General features: G+C 43.5%; 2 protein-coding genes across 4 annotated transcripts in view; one reads left to right on the top strand and one right to left on the bottom strand.

The window, feature by feature from the left end:
* Positions 1–393: 393 nt before the first annotated feature.
* On the top strand, positions 394–6,322 carry NIPSNAP3A (nipsnap homolog 3A). Of its 2 annotated transcripts, XM_080573563.1 has the most exons (6): positions 462–601; positions 1,854–2,061; positions 3,089–3,250; positions 4,762–4,911; positions 5,315–5,401; positions 5,504–6,322. In XM_080573563.1, the coding sequence occupies exons 1-6, from the start codon at positions 524–526 to the stop codon at positions 5,578–5,580; spliced, it is 762 nt and encodes a 253-aa protein (XP_080429689.1). In that variant the 5' UTR covers positions 462–523; the 3' UTR covers positions 5,581–6,322. The 2 variants fall into 2 exon arrangements, with proteins under 2 accessions (XP_080429690.1, XP_080429689.1); XM_080573564.1 differs by lacking the exon at positions 1,854–2,061 and having other exon boundaries at positions 394–601.
* Positions 6,323–8,022: 1,700 nt separating this feature from the next.
* The window catches only part of ABCA1 (ATP binding cassette subfamily A member 1), a 92,945-nt gene continuing 80,485 nt past the window's right edge, over positions 8,023–20,482 (bottom strand). For both annotated transcript variants that reach the window (XM_080573561.1, XM_080573562.1), the window contains exons 35-50: positions 20,244–20,318; positions 19,628–19,797; positions 18,293–18,470; positions 17,643–17,758; positions 17,411–17,555; positions 16,329–16,452; positions 15,547–15,676; positions 15,293–15,413; positions 15,053–15,115; positions 14,484–14,590; positions 13,933–14,074; positions 13,028–13,162; positions 12,159–12,262; positions 11,939–12,031; positions 11,514–11,757; positions 8,023–11,316 (exon numbers count right to left, since the gene is read on the bottom strand). In XM_080573561.1, the coding sequence (XP_080429687.1) occupies positions 11,176–11,316; positions 11,514–11,757; positions 11,939–12,031; positions 12,159–12,262; positions 13,028–13,162; positions 13,933–14,074; positions 14,484–14,590; positions 15,053–15,115; positions 15,293–15,413; positions 15,547–15,676; positions 16,329–16,452; positions 17,411–17,555; positions 17,643–17,758; positions 18,293–18,470; positions 19,628–19,797; positions 20,244–20,318 (2,088 nt within the window). In that variant the 3' untranslated portion in view covers positions 8,023–11,175. The remainder of the gene's footprint in view (positions 11,317–11,513; positions 11,758–11,938; positions 12,032–12,158; positions 12,263–13,027; positions 13,163–13,932; positions 14,075–14,483; positions 14,591–15,052; positions 15,116–15,292; positions 15,414–15,546; positions 15,677–16,328; positions 16,453–17,410; positions 17,556–17,642; positions 17,759–18,292; positions 18,471–19,627; positions 19,798–20,243; positions 20,319–20,482) is intronic.

Here is a 20,482-nt window from a genome sequence, read left to right as displayed (position 1 = left end):
CTGGTGAAGGGCCTGGAGCGCAAGTCCTGTGAGGAGCGGCTGAGGGAACTGGGGGTGTTTAGTCTGGAGAAGAGGAGGCTCAGGGGAGACCTCATTGCTCTCTACAACTGTCTGAAAGGAAGGTGTGGGGAGCTGGGGGTCGGCCTCTTCTCACAGATAACTAGCGATAGGACCAGAGGCAATGGCCTCAAGTTGTGCCAGGGGAGGTTCAGGTTGGAAATGAGGAGACATTTCTTCTCAGAAAGAGCAGTCAGGCACTGGGATGGGTTGCCCAGGGAGGTGGTGGAGTCACTGTCCCTGGGGGCGTTCAAGGACAGGCTGGACGTGGTGCTTAGGGACACGGTTTAGTGGGTGACATTGGTGGTAAAGGGATGGAGCAGAAGATCTGGGAGCTCTCCTCCAACCTTTATGACTCCGCGACTCTACGATTGTCTCTACGGTCCCACCCCCGCTCAACGGCCGCCCCGCTCCGGCCCAGGGGCCGCCCAGGGTCCCGCCCGCCGCCACCGCCCCGCCGCCCGCCATGCTGCCCCCGGGGCTGCTCCGCCGACCCCTCGCCGCCGCCGCCGCCCGCCTGTGCGGGGCGCGGTGCCGCCCGCAGGTGAGGGCCGGGACGGGGCAGAGAAGGGCAGGGAAGAGAAGGGGAGGCCGTGGCGCTGTTTTGGCCGTGGTTTTCCCGGGTGGGGGGGCGAGAGCCCGGTTCCTGGCTATTCAGTCAGCCGAAAAACCGAGCCTGTTGCGGGGCTGGGGAATATTTATCTGGCATGGACGGGAAAACTCTTCTCCAGCAGCACTTGGGAGGCTGCCAGCAAAAGGCAAGGAGGCAGGGTTTAGCAGCGTCTTGCTAGAAGGAAGCAATCTCTCCCCAGGCGTTTGCTTCTTTCCGTTTCTTATGCCAGCAATCTATAAGTTGTCAATACCGATCTAAGGCTGTAATTAGGAGGCGTATTGCAATAGAAGGTCGTGTTTCCTTAGCGTTGGTAAAAATGCAATGTAGTCTGGTGAAGTATTGGGCTAAACAGTGCCAAGGGAAGCAGTGTTTTAATGCAGAATTGTAAATTAGTAGTAGCTTTTTTTAATTGTTATTATTTTATGCAGTTGCACACTGTAAGTTTCCTTAGCAAAATTAGTAATGGTTTCTGGTTTAGTCAGTACTCTGCATTAAACTGTTAAATGATATGAAGCGTTAGCCACCTTTTTAATTTTTTTTTCTTTTTTTTTTTTTTAGAATCATAAACTCTAAATTTACATATTGAAAGCATATTAAGAAGCGTATTGCAGGGGGTAATCATCAAGATGTCTGGTTCGCTTTTGTGTTCACAAGCAGCCAAGGCAAGAGCACGCCCTGCAGAGGGTAATGAATGAGTAACCTGGCAGGCAGCACTTCCCCTGTGCCCATTTCCATCGAACTGACCCTTGGCTCACGTGCCGTGGCATCTTTTCCATGGCAGAGGACCGGGTCATGCAGGCATACCCTGGTGCCAGTGGTTCTGGGAAGACCCCCATGAGACCCCGGTGAGGAAAGGCAACCCCTTCTTTTTTAATGGGTAATAATTAAACAGTTTATTTTGACAAACGAAGCGTGACGGTCTGTTGCACTGCCAAAAGGAATTCCAGCAAATTGTGCACGTGGGAAGTATTTCCAAAGGAAGAAGTCACAAGGTACTCTTGCAGTGGAGGTCATGAAGCATTCCCTCTCCCAGTCCCCAGTAAAAACAAAACAAAAAAAACAAAACAACAACAACAACAAAACACCTGTGCCTCACCGTAAAACAGAATGTCTAGAAATGAGACAGAAGATGGTTTTCTGGCTTGAGAATTAGTTTGTTACTTTTCTTAACATTTTCTCTTAGGTACTCGCATCCCTTGCTACAGGCCCCAGACAAAATAATGGCATTTTCTATGAAATTCGCACATACGATATTAAGCCATCGAGGATGAAGGAGTTTGTGGAACTGGTCAATAAGTACTTCCACCTTCGCACAGCTCACTCAGAGCTGGTGGGACTCTGGACTGTGGAGCTGGGAGCGATGAATAAGGCTGTCCATGTGTGGAAGTATGGTACGCTCGGCATCCCTCTGCGTGCTCCGTGTGCCAGCGAGGGGACTGCTTACGTGGCTTTTGTTTGTTGCCCTTACGATAAGTAACCAAGCATCAGAAAAAAAAAGATGTTACCATACTGATTACTGAAAAAAAAAACAAAACAAAACACTGTAGGACAATTTTGACATGTTGGGATGAAAGGATTACAGCTGTTCCTACAGGGTGGTCTTTGTGCCTCGCAGGTGTATGAGATGAACTGCAGCTTTTGTCTGTGGTAGGTGTCTTGCTTAGGGCCAGCTCCTGAACCACAGATGTCTTCACAATCTCAAAATGGATGGAAAAAAGACTGAGACCTCCTCAGTAGGATAATGCGGATAACTGCAGACAATACATATGCAAGTGTCTGTATGTGTTTATACAGAATCATGCACGTATAATTGTTCCCAAATTTTAGATGAGCATAGTTCAAGTTTAGCTCAGTCACTCCCCTAAAACAGAGCACACAGTTTGTGTGGTTAGGCTCCTGAAGCTACGCTGTGCTGAGCTGGAAAGCTGCTCCACCAGCTCTGTCATCCTACGTGTGTGAAGTGCTCTGTTGCTGCAGCGATGGTTGCAACAGGCTGCTGGTGCTGTCATCAGCTTTTTACGTTGTTGGAGTCAGTGCTGTCTGCCACATGCATCTGTGGTTAAGAAATGTCCTGCTTCTTACAATTTTCTGCCCTATTCTGTTGTTCCTTTTTCTAAAAAAAAAAAAATCTGAATAGTTTCTGAGAAACTTTTTAAATGGAAAACTAAGGAAAAATAAAATTATTTTTATTTCATAATTATGTTTATGTGTGTACGGTTCAACATCCTTTCTCCTTGTCTCATCATCCCCCTTCTTAAATGTTGTTAAGTAATTAAGGAAAACTGTTACTTTTTTCTCTCAATACCAAAATACTGATACTCCTCAAGGTTCTTTCCAGTCTCTCATGCTGCGTCTTTCTCATACTGGCTGATGTAGCAGTAAGTACGTTTTTTCATATTTTTTTTCGCTTTCTTACAGATAATTTTGCCCACAGAACAGCAGTCCGGAAGGCGCTAGCCAATGACAAGGACTGGCAGGGAAAATTCATCTCTCCAGCCCTTACCTGTATAGAGAAGCAGCACAATGAAGTTGCTTATCTGGTACCCTGGTGTCAGCTTGGGAAACCTTCAAAAGAAGGGGGTGAGCTTACCTTCTCTTTTACTGATTAAAGTTACTGGTGCTGACTGACCGACTAACAAAAAACACCTTAAAGTTTAAACCAGGTATTACATGATTTTATAACCCTTTATGTAACAAGTGAAAGAGGTGACATAATACAGATGAGGTAGAAAGTTTTTAAGAATGGCTTTGTAATTACCTATGTCAAAAGCTACAGATCCAGTTGTAAGGCTGTAAAAAAGTTGTGTGAGTCACATAAACAAACATGCGGGATGACAACTCCACACTGATGTTCTGAGCAGTCATCCTGGGCTTGCTTTGTCCATCTGTCAGTGAGGGGATGTTTCCTGGAAACATTTTAAAAAAAAATGATTGTTCTGTTTCACAGGAGTTTTTCTCGTTTGTCAATTTTTATATTACTGCTTCTTTTGCATAATTGTTTTTAAAACAACAAAGACGCCCAAACCTACTTTTTAAAGGTACACATAAGTCAAGCATACTTTGTAGATCATAGATTAGGTTTAGATGTCCTGTCTCTGTATATTTTCTTTCTTTCTGTCGTGAAGACTATACGCTTACTGAAGAAAATTCACAGACTTTAGTCTGTCAGTGGAGTGATGTCAAATAGGCCCTGCTTTACCCCTCAGAATGTGTATGCATACAGTAACCTTTGTTGCTTATTTCTGAGAGATGGTGAATTTTATGCTGTGTTACAATTGAATTTAAAAGCAGTCCAGTTTTCTGTTAAAATTGGATAATTCTGGCAATTCTAACACTCAATTCCCATTTTCATGTTTGTACTTTTTAAATCTCCAGCCCGTATTTGGAGAACAATACTAGACAATACATTGCCATACGACAGTTGTCCAGATTTCTATTAAAGTGTTAGCAAGTGTGATTTAGAGTAACTATGTGAATGGAAAGGAGGCAGGTAACGTGTCTTTTAGCAGGACTAGAGTTTTTTGGGATATCGTGCTGTTTGTCTGCAAGCAAGGCAGATTGTTTGGGAGAGCAGAGACAGTAATCTAGTCGTGGTCTGTTGTTTATGACTTCAAATCCTGATGCGACCAGCTGCCAAGATTCAAAGGGGTTTATAATGTCATAAACCAGCTCCAGAAGACATCACTAGTCTTAGAAGAGGCCAACTTGCATAGTTCAATCAGCCATCGCAAACTTACCAAGTATAAGTATTTGTGATTTCTGCAAAGTACACTGAACTGCTGTGAATGTTCATGCGACCGTTTCCCTTTAAGCTGGGCTTTGTGGTAATCCTTCTGTACCTCTGGGTCCCAGAGCTTTTATGTAGACTTCAAACAGTTCCAGCTGAAGAGCCACTTCCCTGTGCTCCTCTGGAAGCTGTGAGATGATGTGTGGGCTGGGAGGAAGAGGGCAGTTTTGTGGGCTGCCCACCCCTAATGGCAGGGAATTGCAGTACTGCTTTCACAATGACTATATTGTGGCTGTGAAAGACTGAGAAACAGCAAATTAAGTTTTATTTCCTTCCTCGAGGTCGTCTTTGTCTTTTCCTCCAGGTGTATACGAGTGGGTTACTTTCCAGATGAAACCTGGTGGGCCAGCTCTGTGGGGTGAATCGTTCCAGGCTGCAATCAATGCTCACATCAATACAGGCTACACTAAGCTGATTGGTGTTTTCCACACAGAGTATGGGTTACTTAACACAGGTACAAATACTACTCACTTTCTGATAAAGACTTGGGAATGGTGACTGGGGGAGAAGGGGTGGGAAAAGTGGGAGAAACCCTTGTCCTGGCTCACGATTGGATGGCTTGATAAAAAAAAATGTTGGTATGGATCACAGAAGTCCTGTAAACAGTCCTTGAACCCAACTTTGTGTATTGGGTTATATGCTTAAGCCAGGTGGTGCTCTTTTAAAAGGTTCTCAGATCTGATGTTCAAGAGTCAAACCTTTTAAAAGCTCAGCAACCGATTGTCTCTCCACATACTCGCCTGGTGAATTGTTTCTGCTAGATGCAAGGCATCCAACGTGAGAGGGTGGAAAACTAGGACGTGCATATTGTATTACAACAGTAACAATATTTAGCTGCCTTTATTTGTACTTTTCAGTCCATGTGATCTGGTGGAATGAGAGCCCGGATCACCGGGCAGCAGGAAGGCACAGTGCCCATGAAGATGCCAGAGTGGTAGCAGCTGGTAAGAGATGTTGGCTCTCACTGCTGTTACTTGTATGCATGCTGAGAAAAGTATTACTCCTCATTGGATTTCTTTCTTAATTAAATTCGCGTTTCATTGCAGTACGGGACAGCGTCAGGTTCTTGGAGTCCCAGCACAACATGCTGATGATTCCTCTGGCATGCTCACCCCTGAAGTAACCTTCCCCTAAACGACGTGACTGATGGCAGAAAAGACAAGATGGAAGCACCGTCAGCAAGTACCATCACATAGATTGTCATACCCTCATGAACTGTGTGGTTTGTTCTTCAGTTTACAGTGAATGATGCAAAATGCTGATACACCAAAGAAAATCAGTAAAATCCTGCACGATAGTTTATGGTGATGTTTCTACATCTCCAGAAATAGAACATGAAAATTGGCTTTGCAGATCTTTTATTTTAACATCTCACTTCTTAAAACTTTTCTGTGTTTACTAATAGGCCCCTGTAAGTAAAGTGTTGTTTTCCAAGGCTGCAATTCAGGGTGGTATCATTTTCATAATGCACATTGGCGACTCTTCTAATCATTGCATCACGGGTATTACATAGTGTCTTGAGAATGAATGCCCCTATGTCCTTGTAACATGGTTATGTTTCATCAGACATCTCATTGGGATGCTTTATATTAATTCTTTGTAATGTAAAATTTCAGTGTGGCTACAATTGTGCCAAGGAGGTGCTGCAGTGAAGCTGGTTAGGTGGCGTTCTGATGGAGTCTGCCCTGACTTCAGTCCTTTCATTTTGTATTCTGTACGCTAGCTTTGAGGAAGTATTTTAATACTTATTTAGGGTGCTAAAATTTACAATCTTGTATCTCAAATTCAGCGCATCTATACATGCTTACATTCTTTGAAATACTGTCTGCCAGATTGTTAAAAGCCAAATAAATTTGCATAAAGAATGAAATTTTAGTGTTTGCATCTCCAGCTCTTTATGGGTTTGACCTGTGATAAACCCCATTCTCCCAAGTACAGCCTTCTGCAGGTTTTGCATTTTGGTTATCACCAGGCCTGGTAATAGCTGCTCTGGAGTCACTAAGCTGCTTTGTGATTTGCTAGAGCAGCAGCAGGGCAGAGAGCACACGGGGTGAGGTGTCACTTAGGTTTTGTGTACAGTGAAAAGCACCCTCTGCTGAAATCTGAAGGTCGGTAATTGGCAGTGCACACAGGAGGCCTTTCCACAGTTTATTCACTGACCTGCGATAAGCAACTGATTTCACTTTACCAAATTATCTTTGTGCAATCTGCCTAATGATGATTATTGCTTCTGTCAAGTGCATTAAGGTCTCATGGAAAGCACTAGAGAGGAAAAAAAAAAAAAACGGCTGCAGGTAGTTGTGCTGGTGTCCAAGCTGAGTGGATGGGATCCAGCTGCTGTGTAATGGAGTGTTAACAGGTCACAGATTTTACTCCAGTCTTCATCCTGTCGCCCCGTGACAGAGGGACCTCTAGCGTTCTCAGGGTGGACAGCGGACTAGTTCAGAGACCCCTGAGTTATATTTTACAAATAAACTTTTAAAGGTATAAATGACTGATAAACCATCACTAGCACCTTGATTTAGAATGTGGTCTTGTAGCAGTTAAAAGGGGGCTGTTCATTTTTCTTGAACAAAAACATGGACTAAAATGGTACAAGGAAGCAATAAGACTTTTTGCACACAAATGCAACAAATTACTTATATTTATTAACTGACATGAAAAACAGCAAAGTATTACAAAAAGACTAAAATTTTGTAATAAAACTATTCTATCACAAACACTTAAAGTGATGAATACTCAGAATGTTGGAGATGTACTTTACTCCGAAGTTTGTATTTTTTGTGGCACAAAAAGTTGATGAATAAAGCACACTACCCAAATTGCAGGCTGAACACTGTATTAAGGCAGAAGAAACAGGTCATTTTAATTGGCTTCTTGAGAAGAATTTTTGTGAGGAGTCTAACTCAATGAATTCGTTGGATTCTGGAACTTTGACAGTGGGAGAAGAGGCAGTAAAAGCCAGCATTTTTAAATCACTTTTCCTTTCAGCAATCGGATCATTGTTCTGCTTTCATTTCTAAATTGCTGTTCAAAATCAATACATTATTAACTTGAGGGATTGTCCTTTAATTTGATGTTAGCTAAGGTATTTCAGAGCCCTTATACACAAACACAACATTTTGCTTTGTCAGTGAAAACAGGTATAGAATAGAAAAGAGAACGAGCACTTATCAATATAGTTGCACCTTGCTGCGCCTCTGTGATGGAAATATTCTGGGGTGGGTGCCTGACAGATGATTTGAACATCCAGATGGGTCTGTGGTTCTTAGAAGCTCTGTAGCTGGATTTGACAGTTATACCAATTACTTTTTTTTTCAGGATTTGCTGGAAACCTTTTTACTTAATAATTTTAGAAGCTTAAAGTAGCTCTTGTGTTTCAAATCTTGGACCACCTCACTCACTTACCTGAAAATAGCAGGTGCCTCACACTAGTATGTAGGAATACTTGAACTTGCTCATCAATTATGCATGAAAGTAAGACCAGACCAAAACAGGGCACAATGAGCTTCTAAGTAGCACTTTTCAACAGTATATGCATAAATGACACTTTATAGACCAAAGGTGCCAGAACAGCTTTATTTTTTTTTACTTAATACAAGGCAATTAGAGTGCCTTTTAATACTTCACATAACAGTTATTAGCAAATACAAATATATATACTTTTTTTTTTTTCGCTTTTAATGAAAACGTCCATTTAAGGATTTAACTCAGAAATTTCAGTTGTGAAATCTCACTAGATTTTTGCAAAGTTAATAGATATTCCAGTGCAAAAATAGATCCCATTACAGATAGCATAAAGTGCTTGGAATGAAGGACCAACTATAATTCAGGAGGCAAGGATAAGCACGAAGTGGCGGTTTAACCATGGGGGAGAAGTATAACAACTCTTACTGAAATACAAGTGTACTACAAAGAGGGATGCAACATTTCAACAGTAATACAGTTTAAAATAAGTTAACACCTCAGTGCAGCTTCATTATAATGAGTGGTTCATAATCATACTGTATGTGACTAGAGTGATTTTTTCCCTATAAACTGTTAATAAGGGTAGACAAATTGTCGTCTGGAATTACGCCACGACAAATCTGCATGAGCGTTGTATTAAGCTGTCTGTTCAGTATGATTACAAACAAAATGGACTAGAGTTGTGAAACAGTTCAGTTAATATCCATGTTTACTGTAAGGTTTTCATCACAGATACCAGACTACCTGTGGCAGGTTATAAGCACGACAGTCACAGGGCACAGGAACCAATAATGTCTTTTTGGCCAGCTAAGGGAAAAATAAACTGTTGTTTCCTGCTAAATTAATCATTTATATGAACAGTTACAGAGAGCAGACCACAGCTCTTTTTTGACCAAATCTGAATCCTCCTAGAACTTGTAGTTTTCTACGTGCACTAGATCTGTGCAGTGCAAAACGTAAGCCCTTCACTTCAGTCTCTATGCTGAGATTTTGACTTAATTCTGATTTGTAATCACAATTTCTAGCAGTGGTAAGTCTTCAATACATGCTATTTGTTTAGCTGATAAAATAACCTACCAGCAGCCTGCTATAGAAAGGTCATGGCTGTAGCTCAGCTGCTTAGTAGTTGTTCTGCACCTAGAAGTTTGGTGCAGACTCATCCTCATGGGGGCAAGGATGCCATCAAGGTAATAACAAAGCATGTTTTAAGTGAGGTATAACAATCCCCATTACTCTCCTTTCTATCCCCTTAGCAATGTAATATACAGATAAAAAATAATTAGTATGAAAAAGGCACTTGAGCAGAACATGTAGTAAGCTATTAACTTTATCCCAAGGTAGAACACAGCAGGGACTGGGGACTTGTGCTAAATGTTTAGCTGTCTATGTAAGAAAAATGCTGAATTGGTCAATGTTACCACGTATGCCTGGAAATACGTAATCAGCCTTAAGGCTCATTCCAGCCTCCTCACTGCTTGTTGGGCTGCTATGAGCATTCACAGAAGAAAGTGGTCCGTGGCTCGTTCATGGCAGAGTAGCGTTAAAAACTAGTTCAGAACTTGTACAGGTATTTAAGGCAGAGGCACGACATACAGGAATAGCCCAGGAACTACTACGCTTGGGTTCAAACCACATACTGAACCTATTTCTGAACTTTGTAAAAGCAAGACGGAACGGCCTGTAAGTTTATTAACAAAAACATACTCTCCCACAACTGTTGTACAGGATGAACAAGAATTGCTTGTTCTCACCACATAATCTCCCTTCTATTATTAATCCGTCTTTGTAAAACTTTAAAAATTGACTGATACAATTTGTAGCACTACTACTTTGAACTATCTTGTTCAAGATGAATTTTTAATGAAGCAGTTTCTTGCATGAACAAGGGTGTGTTCTCCAGTTAGGGATCACCTAATGACTGAAACTATACTGCACAACAGAAGTACAAACTTGCACATTAATCTAACATTATATTAGCTTCCAACAGGGAAAACTTCAGGTGAACAACTTGCATTAATTCCAGATAAAGGTTGATTGCAAGAACGTGGAACTCGCCAAGATCATGAACATAGCTATCGCTGAATGGAGAACGAGAGCACAGCGTTGCAGGCATAATGTAAAGAAATACTGTGGCTACAAAGATCAAGTGAAAGCACTTTCAATCCCTAATTATGCTACCTACTTATTTAAAGTCATATAAATAATACTGTTAAAAAAAAAAAAAAAAGACCTACATTTCTAGTTTTATCTGGCAAAGCCAGAAATGGCAACACTTGTGCTAAGCAATAACTTTAGTTGATGGGTACCTTTCTGGTGCAAAGCAGGGGTTAAAGAGCAGACGTTACGTATCTGAGTGACGTATCACGATTTAGAATTTGCTCTCGGTATTAGCAGCTTGTACAACTACTGAGTTTGCTGCTGTGGTCAGAACCCTGCTTCTCACCCACTCCCTTCTGCTAGGTGTTCATGCAGCTGCTGCAGTACCTCGAAGGAGCAGGAGAGTACTCAGCTACACAAAAACCTAGTCGGAGTAGGTTACTGGTTGTGATGCTGGTGGGACAATCCTGTGCATTTGTAGGGTTCACAGTTCTACATATCCCCACCCTCTAAAATAGATGTATGGATATGATGGCCCATCTCTTGCCATCCCATCTGCACAGCACTGCTTTGTGGCCCCAGATTTGTCACTGACAGACCTACAGCAGTCTAGAAAAAGAAGCTGGTCAGTTAAGTTTTTACAAACTCAGGCCACAAGGCTGGTGACTTTTCTTGCCACTGACTGTCCCGGTGCATTCATTGCCAGCAATGGATGTAGCACCAGGGAATTCCCACTCCTGACATGCATGTTTTCAAGAGTGAAACATGCACGTCTTTAGAATATCAATAAATAACCACTGGCCGTGATTCCTCAATGAACTGTTTTTTGCAACCCTAGTATAACATACTGTACAGGACAAGATACAGTATGGATGAAAGCCCGCAGCATCTGGTGGGTGCTTTACCACAGCTTCACAGAGTTGTACTGTAAATGAGCTAAATTCAAGTCTTTCACTTAAGAACAGTACAAGACGACTCCACGAGGCACTGCCCCTAAAATGGAATTTTGTTTTCATTGCATTGAATTGCATTGCATTGAATGGTTATCAGTAGAGTGTCCAGTTTCTCTCCCTCTAGCTTCTTCTTTGGGAGTAACCTATCCCCAGGCAAATGAAGTTTGCATTCTGCTCATCACTTCTTGGCTGAAATTGGCTCACACGCAACTTTCTTTTACCTTCTCATCTTGCAGAAAGGAATTAAGGATTGCAATGTCTACCACAGTTTGGTTTTTGTGCAATGACAGGTCCTTAGTGTGGTCGTCGTCACTTTGGTCCTTAGCAAAATTTACAAATACCTGCAAGGAAAAAGGCCATGTGTAACATCAGTCTAGATTTTCATTAGTTCAGGGCACTTCATGCACTGGGCTTTCTGGACTAAACCTGGGATTCAGTGCTCCAGCTTGCTGAAATGCCCTTACAAGACACGACTGGAAGATTGTTGGATTTATTCCTACCTCTGCTAGTTTTGGCGCACCGGCTATTAGAAACTTACTTGGTCAAGTGTGGTCTGAGAAACGGAGTAGTCTTCTATGTGGAGTCTCTTTTTGTTCTGGGAGAGAATACTGAATATTCTGGCCAGGGATGATGGTGAGGAGGGAAGCTGGTACTGCAGCATATTCCGATGCTTTTCCTTTAGGACACTTCCAGGGAAGGCATGCCCAAAGAATTCCTCAACAGGCTTCAGGTCTGGGTTTGCCCCTGCAATTCGCACCACGATAGTGTAACCGTCTCCAAACCTGTAAACAAGAGGGCCAGCAGAGGAATTCACGTCAGGGGCTTTGAAACAGATGTGCAGCTTAAAATTCAGCAGCTGTTCCCACAGCCAGAAAAGCAATGGGAATGCTGCATGAGGGATTAAATCTAACTGTATCTCCCTAAAAATTCCTACTGTGGTGGCAGTGAAAAGAAAATAGCTACCTGTTCTTTAGATGCTGGACGCTGCCCAGGCACCTGAATCGCCCATTGACCATTATCGCCATTCGAGTGCACAAGGCTTCACATTCTTCCATGCTGCAGAAAGAATTAACTTTCTTAGCACTGCGAGAAGTGCTGCAGGGCAGAGCAGCCGAGCGCAGCTTTGCATCCAGCCCCAGCAGATGCAGTAGCAGTGGTATGGTACAATTGCGTTGCTACTTGCCTGTGAGACGTAAGCACCACTGATCTCCCCTCTTTGATTACACTCAGAGCACAGTTCCACAGGAAACGACGTGCTTTGGGATCCATCCCTGTTGTTGGCTCATCCTGCAAAATACATAAAAAAGTAGGCTATGCTGTTCCATTCCACCAACAAACGCCTCATGTCTGACATGACCTGGCCATTCCGATTATGCTTATTGGAAAAGCTGAAAATAACCAAGTTTGACTCATTTTTTAAAATGAGAAAACAATTTATACTCAAAAAGATGGTTGCTAACTTAAAATCTGAAGAACTAAGTGCTGTTTATTTTGCAATTATAATATGTTGAAATAGCCAGTTCTAAACAAGTTAAACTCAACAAGTCCAAATTTAAATAGAGCAGTAGACTACTTCTTTCTATACTATGAACTTTACTAATCCTGAGGTTTATTCTTCATTTTAATCTAAAGAATCCTAAAACATTTATTTCCCACTTTCATTGAATTATTAAAAACACAGGACTGATTCTCCCAGACAGAAAGATTTGCCTGTGCCCAAAAACTAGAAAGTGCTGGAAAGCACTCATAATTTTTTGTAGGTATAGAAATCTCTGTAGCAGTGGTGAAGATGCTCTAGCAGTCAGTAGTCTGGCATCATATTTGAGACCCACATTTCCGCAGTGATTTTTCAGAAACAGAAGCCAGGAGGCACATTATAGTTTGAGCCTACATTCAAATAGGGAAATAAAGTTTCCTTGTGTTCTTTGCTTACATTTAAGTGACTGATGACATACTCAGACATTAGGTGGTCATGAAATATCCAGCCTTCATCTAAGCCCGATTTCTCTGTTTTCAAAGGAAAATGTTAACAAGCAAAGTTCGCAAACTCACCAGGAATACCACAGGTGGCCCTCCAATGAGTGCAATTGCTGTGGAGAGCTTGCGCCTGTTCCCTCCACTGTAATTGCCTGCATATTTTTCTCCATATTTCACAAGGCCCAGTTTTCGAATTGCCCATTCACCAACCTAAAAGAGACAGCACAACACCCTCTTGAACTGAGCACAGCTACATTTACACAGTGGGAGTTTCTTTACAAGCTTTAGTTTTAGAGTGATTTTTCAGAAGGACCCCTTATCTGATGCTCCAGTCTGGCACAGATCTAGGTTTTGGAACACTGGGTTCACCTTCAGATCAGAGCATACAAAACCCTGCCCCTGGAGGCCCAGAAAATCCAACAGCTGCATCTTAGTTATCACAGAATCATGGAATATTCTGAGTTGGAAGGGACCCTCAAAGATCATTGCGTCCAACTCCTGGCTCCACACAGGACAACTGAAAACCAAACCATATGTCTGAGAGCATTGTCCAAATGCTTTTTGAACTCCAGCAGACTCAGTGCCCTGGGGAGCCTGTCCGAGTGCATGAAGTAAGCATGCACTTCAGCATCAGCTGAGCATCGGCACAGCATCAGGTGATGCTGCCCAAACCATCAGGTACAGATGTCCTGCAGCAGTCCCTATTCTGCAGAACCCAGGACACAAATGGTGAAAGCTGCTGATAACCCAATGAGGCAGTATTAAACAGGGTTCTGTACAGTACTGGCAGCTGTCATTATTTGCCTAAAGACTGTTAGCATAAGCCTATGTGTGAACGCTGAAACAGGAGCAGCGTAACGATATGGTGTGATGACTCAAAAAGATGCAGACCACCACAATACTGTGTGCGTTGTGGGGAGTGTGCATGCAGCAAGCAGGAACAGTTAGTCACGGGGGTGGTCCTATGGTGTTTCGTTTACCTTGCAGACTTCTTTCTCTGGAACACCTCTGAGGAGCGCAAAGAACTCCAAGTGCTCTCGCCCTGTCAGCAGCTCATTAATAGCATCAAACTGCGGGCAGTATCCCATGTTCTGATGGACTTCTTGGATGTTGGACAGAATACTGTAAAAGAAGAACTCCCTCTGTTAGGATTTTACAAATACACACCATTTAGACAATAAAAAGAGGAAGGTGCATCAGTGGGTTTGGAATCATTGGACTAACAAAAATACAGGATCCTAAAAGTCTGTCTTTGCCCAATTCTTTTTCTTTTCTTTTTATAGATGTGACATTTAACCATGGTAGGACAGGTATTTAGAAGTGACTAGCAGATTAAATACACCTTCATAAGTCACTGAAGTACTTTAGGAAACTCAATAAAGGGCTGAAGCAGATACCAAGAGCTCAAAATTGAAAAGCGTGGCAGCATTTAGACTTGATGGAAGTGAAACAAAGACTGTGAAAGTTGAAGGAGGAAGCAGCAAAGGATTTTCTTTAACACAGAGCAGTGAAAAGATGCACGGTCTTTCACCTGTTCCCTTTGAGGAAAGCTTCTCCTCCTGTCACATCTGTATCACCAGTTAGCATCTTGAAAGTGGATGATTTGCCTGCACCATTTACTCCCAGGAGCCCAAAGCACTGGGGATATAAAAAGAGCAAATGAGCACAGAATCTGAGAAGAGGGTTCAGTCACATAATTTTCACCACTGACAAGATTGGAGGTGACAAACTTGATTCTCAAGACAACCTGAAGGGAGACTTCAGTGCTTTTTCTGAATAAACTTCTAGACTTTCATTTCAAGCATAAATCTTCAGGCTGGGAAAAGGAATGAACTGTGGTGTCACCTTGGTGCAGTGCCACCACAGCGTATCTGTGCTAAACCTTGGAGGGTGCCATAGTTTGGCCTCTGGTTCTAGAGGTAGCAGAGTTCACTATTATGTTGAAAGGCAGGGAAAGCCTGAGTCATGAACTGCTTCAACTTCCAGGCAATCGCACCCTTTGGTGCAATTTGAACATCACCTGCTTCTAATATCACCCTACTCTGTGCTGTGCTTTCAAATACTCCAGTAATACCAAAGCAATGAGTTTGACAAGCTTACCTCTCCAGGGGGGATTCCAACACAGATTCTGTCAACTGCTGGCTTTCGCTTCATCCTGTAAATCTGAAAACAGAAAAAAAAAAAAAGGAACAACAATGTAAAAGAGAACTATAACTACAGCCATACATATTCAACACTTCAATATTCTCTGGTTCTGATTCCATTAACCTCTGAGTGAGGATGCTGGTGAACTGCACAGCTTTGCTCCAACATGTCTCAGAAACACAAAACTTTTGTTACCTTGGTCAGCTCCTTGATTTCTAGGATGTCACTCTGTCCTCCTCCACTAATTATTCTCTGTCTCTCTCTGTTTACATCTTCATCTTCATCATTCACAGGAGGCAGCTTGGCATAGACAGGCCTGGAGAGAGCAACATGGTAAAGCCTCAACAGCATGTGACAGAGCCTCCATAGTTCACCTTCTCCCCAGTTCACAGCAGACACCATGAAAAACTTCACCTGCCTGCTGTGGTGAAGTGGAGCAGACAACCTACCTGGGTTTGATGAAGAACCTGTATTGGATGAGCACGGTGATGAGGAAGAACACTACACCCTCCACGGCCATGGCAAAGAGGTTTCTTCCCACCAAGTCCCACGACAGAGGGGACACAAAGCGATTCTCACCTGTGAAGGTAAGAAGAGCACAGTCACTTCTCCAGAGCATTGGGAGCAGGCTATCATTTCTTCCTGCAGAGCTCACCAGGTCAGGAGTAGAGGAACTGGAGAGCAACCAGTGAGAGGAGGGAGGCGACAAAAATTCTGGCTACAAATTCTACACAAATTCTGGCTGCACGCATGTTTCTTGCTGCAGCAAAGTTGGGAGTGGGCAATTGCTCTTAGTTGAAGGTGACGTGAGCCCTGAGAATCCAGCCTGATGAAGAATTTCTGGCCCACCTTCTGATGAAGCACAAGACAACTGACTCAGGCCTGGCGTTTGCATCCCAGAAAAAAATACAATAAAATCCAGCTCTCCAGAATCTCTGCGACTCCTTTCACTTGGCCTAATGATCTTCTCCATGCATACTGACCTCATGTATTTTCAATTAAGGCTCCCAGTAACTCAAAGTACTGGGGATCTATCTGCCAGACCTCCTCAATGCTCAAAGCCTGAACAGAACAGCTGAGGAGACCTACCAGCTTTGCTCAGCCCTGCACTGCAAACTGTACACTTTCAGTTCCTGAAAACTCAGAAGAGCAAAGGGTGCTCGTTTGCAGCAGACTCAAGCGTTCCCTCTCCAGTTCATGCCACTGTGCCTCCATACACAATTTCACTTACCAAACCTCTCCAGAGCATCAGCCATGGCCTGGTTTTTCACCATGTCGATAAGTCCCCGCCCCAGGCAGAAGTGGGGGAAGATGAGGAAGACGGACTTCAGGATGTCATTGATGTTGTTCAGCTTCTGTTAAGACAAAAATGAAGTGCCAGTGAGCCATCTGAGTAGAGAGCAGCCACCACCTGCTGAGTGTGACACCATATTGTGAGTGACCATCCACAGCCCACTAGCAGCACTGCAAGCCCACAAAAAAACAAGGATTAGAAACATTCTGCCAAGAGCCAGTCCCATGGCTCCTCTGGACAGTCAATGTTGTGCTCTCTTTGCTCAAGATGCTATTAATACTAGCAAACTATACCAAAGGACAGATTCCTTCAAATGCTCACAGTCTAAAAGGCAGTGCCTGCAAATAGCAACATACAGAAAGGCTACAGGTCATGGAGACAGGACTCGTGGTGGCACAGCCTGGTTATCTCAAGTGGCTGTGGGTAGCCACTCCCCAGTCAATATTGGATGCTGTAATCCTTTGCCTTTGCTGTTTTCCATTTGGCTTAACCCACAGGTCAGACTGACAGCAGCCTCAAGAGAGGTTTCTATTCTGCCAGGCACTTATCTTCAAGCAAGTGCATGTCTTTACTGAGCTAAAATAGGCCTTGTAACAAAAGGGATCATCATCAAGGACTGCTGCCTTGTACCTACAGGCAGTGCAAAAGTACCACAGGCAGTGGTACAATCAACAGGTTAATCCCACAGGGTCCCTTCCCTCAAGGAGTACTTCCCACCAATATGTGCCACAGGGCCTGCTAAGATGTCTGGTGTTGTATAATGGCATGAGGGAAAATTGCACCTCCCCCGGTAGGCATCTGGCTGTGCAAAAACTTAAGTGAGGTGCACAACTTCCCAATATAGTCAGAGAATTTACCACTGGAGGAAAAACCAAGGACAACCAAACTGGGTGCTTGAAATGGCCTCTAGTAGACAGTAACTGCCCCTTAGGAGGAACATGCAGGGAACTCCATTTAAACATTAGAAATGCCCATGTTTAAACCCCTGCTGTAACTAAGGAGATTCTGCAGGGACTTACATTGTTGGTGAAGAGCTCCAGGACAAAGGTGGCCACGCTACCATTGATGCCAATGAAGAGGTTCACACTAGTCAGCACAACGTATGCTGTGCTGGGGATTTTGAACACAAAGGAGGCTGGATACATGAGAGGGGTGATAGACCACCTGCAAGAGGAAAGACAGCAACATCAGATAAGGATCTTCCAAATCTACGTTCCTTCCTGGTCCTTATTCTGAGGAGAAATCCCTTACCCATAGAGAAGCAGAAGAAGAGCCAGCACAGGCAAGTTGGAGGAGGATACATATGATTTCTGCTGGAAGCAGATGAAGATGATGATGACTAGCGTGGCTGGAACAATGTAGTTGCACTGGAAGGTGAAAAAAAAAACAGCTTTAGATTTGTTTCTAGATGACAAAAAATGAAGGTGTCTTTCTGCTCTGACACTATGACTTTCAACATCCTGTGGTGTTCCCAAGGCTACTTGAGATGGGAGACTCTTAGAAGTGTCACATATGTAAGCTGCAGTGTAGTACATATGAATTTAGATTTCTGGATCCCCTATGAAGTAGTTGATAGACTCTCAGGGGTTCTGGACACCACGGGTTAAAAAGCCTGCTTTGAATAAGCAGAACAAGTGGCAAACAAACATTCTGGGGCAAGTATTCTAAAGTGACGTTAAAAATGCCAATGCTGGAGCTTATGGTTGTCCTCCTATCTTCTGTTCAGTGTTCTTTGTCCCACCATAGTCCCAAGAGCATAAAGACAGAAGTCACAGTTGTTATTCACTGAACTAATGTTGTGCCCACTGGCCCCAGCTACATTTTACATTTCAGCGGACACCCTGCAAACACAGGACTGAGGACAGATTAAGCACAGTCACAAAGCACAGTTCGGCCCTTACCATATCCCAGACAAAGTTGGCCAGCCAGTAGATCACAGGCTTCACACCACTGATGAACTGCAAGTGCTTAGCCTTGCTGACGCGTTCCTGGATAAGGAAGACCACAAAGCTGGCAGGAACAAAGGACATGGCAAAGATCACACAGATGGAGACTAGGACATCCACAGAGGTGGTCATCCTGGACAAAAAAAAAAGAACGAAAGCAAAGTGTTTGTATGTCGGTACTGGCTTCCCTGAGATGAGGTTAGGCAGCTCATGCAGGGCAGTACAGAAACTGGTTTTCCTTCTGCTGTCCTCGTTTTGCAGGGTAAAGGATTACCACACCAGGACATGTTAACTACAGGGTTATATGATCAAAGGAATACATACGGCTTGTGAACACCTCAAAGACAGCACCAAAACCTGGAGACAGGTTGGTAACTTCACCACGATAGCCTACTTTCTGCTTTCCTCATCATCACCCTGCGTAACTTTGTTTCTCACTTAATGCACTTACTGGGGTTGGGATTTTTTCACTTTCGTTTTTTAAGTTCAAAGGTATCTCTGACGGTCACCTGCCATTGCTGTGCTGTAAGATTTGACGGATGTATCTGCATACAGCTTAGGAGTCCTGATTCAGCTTGTGAACTCATCAATGCCTCAGTGATACTGAGTAAGCCCTGTGCATTACTGCATGCCCCCCAGGCTGAGATAGCGGGCAAAACTGAACAGGACCTATCAATATGTCAAGTGGTGGCACTTTGGGACAAACGAATGGTATGGCAAGTCACCTTTCTGGCTGAGAAAGGAAAGGGGGAGTTATACTGTTGAAATTCCCCAAGCAGCAGTGGATCAGAGGATTTAATTAGTTCTTGGAAGTTACAGCTTCAAGGAACCATACACAGAAAGCTTGCCCAGCACTGAGAAACAGGGAACTACATTCACACAACAAAGAGGTTCCCTTTCATTTCGTGACATCTACATATGCAGCTGCCTGGGGAGGATCTACCATATTTTGGAGATAAACCACTGAAGCTTTGAGAACATAACAGTGTGAAAACAGTGGTGACAGGTTGTTTGACTATTTACACCAGCTACAGAAAAACAGTAAGTGACTTACAGAATCCTTACAAAACCTCTGCTGTCTCTTGTGTTTCGGCTATTCATCTTCCTTGAGAGACGAGGGGTTAAACTAGCCTGCCCAGACCACAGAAAATTAGGGCAAGCATGGCAGAACCTCATTGCCACAAGCCACTGACTGCCCATCAATGATGCTACAGCATTGCACATGTTGCCCGCTTCCAGTAATCATCAGCTGATGATCCCAAACCCATCTGTATTCACATTAGGACTTACAGAGCCACTTCAGAGAGCTGCTGCTTGGTGAGGTTGAGTGGGTGATTGAAGGCAGTGATCCCATAAGCACTAGGGTTTTTGCCCTGCTGCAGGTTGGCCCGAAGGATGGCATTGTTGATCACATTTAGGAAGGAGGCAATGGCATGCCAGCCCTTGTTGTTGAACCACACCTGCAAGAGACCACATCAGCATCAGAAAGGCACCAGGTACATCAGCCACCGAACAGACTCCTGAGCCCTGCAGAATGTCCCTTCCTCTGTTGAGGGTATGCAATTTCTTTCTGTCTTTTTCCAGACAGCTTGCTCAGGGACCAGACATACAGTTTGACCAGTAACCATTAGAGGCTGCTGGAAGCAAGAGCATGTGCCTTGAAACCAAGCCACTGATTGAGCACAGAACTCATTCTGAGCCTTAGGTCTGGACAGGGGCTAACAAATTTCAGTGAAAACTATAAGAATATAATCTGCATCTTCTCCACTAGAAAATGATTTAAATGCAGAGAGCTCTAGTCTGCACAGTTGTCCATGGCAAACTGCTGAGGCTTTGCCAACTGAAAATAACCCCGGGTTACCAAAGTTTCAAACAGCAGGCACAGTTGTGAGGATGCTTGACTTACCTTCACGTTGTTCTTTGTATCCAGGCCTTTCATGAAACTTGCCAAGCTGTTGAGAAATCGATCTCCAGAACTCCCCTGCAAACAGCAAAAAGAAAGTTACTTCTCCTCTGAGAGTTCCTTTTCTCACATCCTGGACTCTGGGGGTCACCCTAGGTTTTTCATGGCTCTGACCGTTTTCCTTCTGGTCTGCAGACTGTATCCTCCAAGACAGAGGTGGTAAGAAGGTTAAGGAAGTGCAG

This window comes from Anser brachyrhynchus (assembly GCF_964034855.1).
Source record: "Anser brachyrhynchus genome assembly, chromosome: Z".
NCBI classification, from domain to species: Eukaryota; Metazoa; Chordata; class Aves; order Anseriformes; family Anatidae; genus Anser; species Anser brachyrhynchus.
Note: the sequence above shows the minus strand (reverse complement) of the source record. Positions and strands in the feature narration are given on the sequence as shown.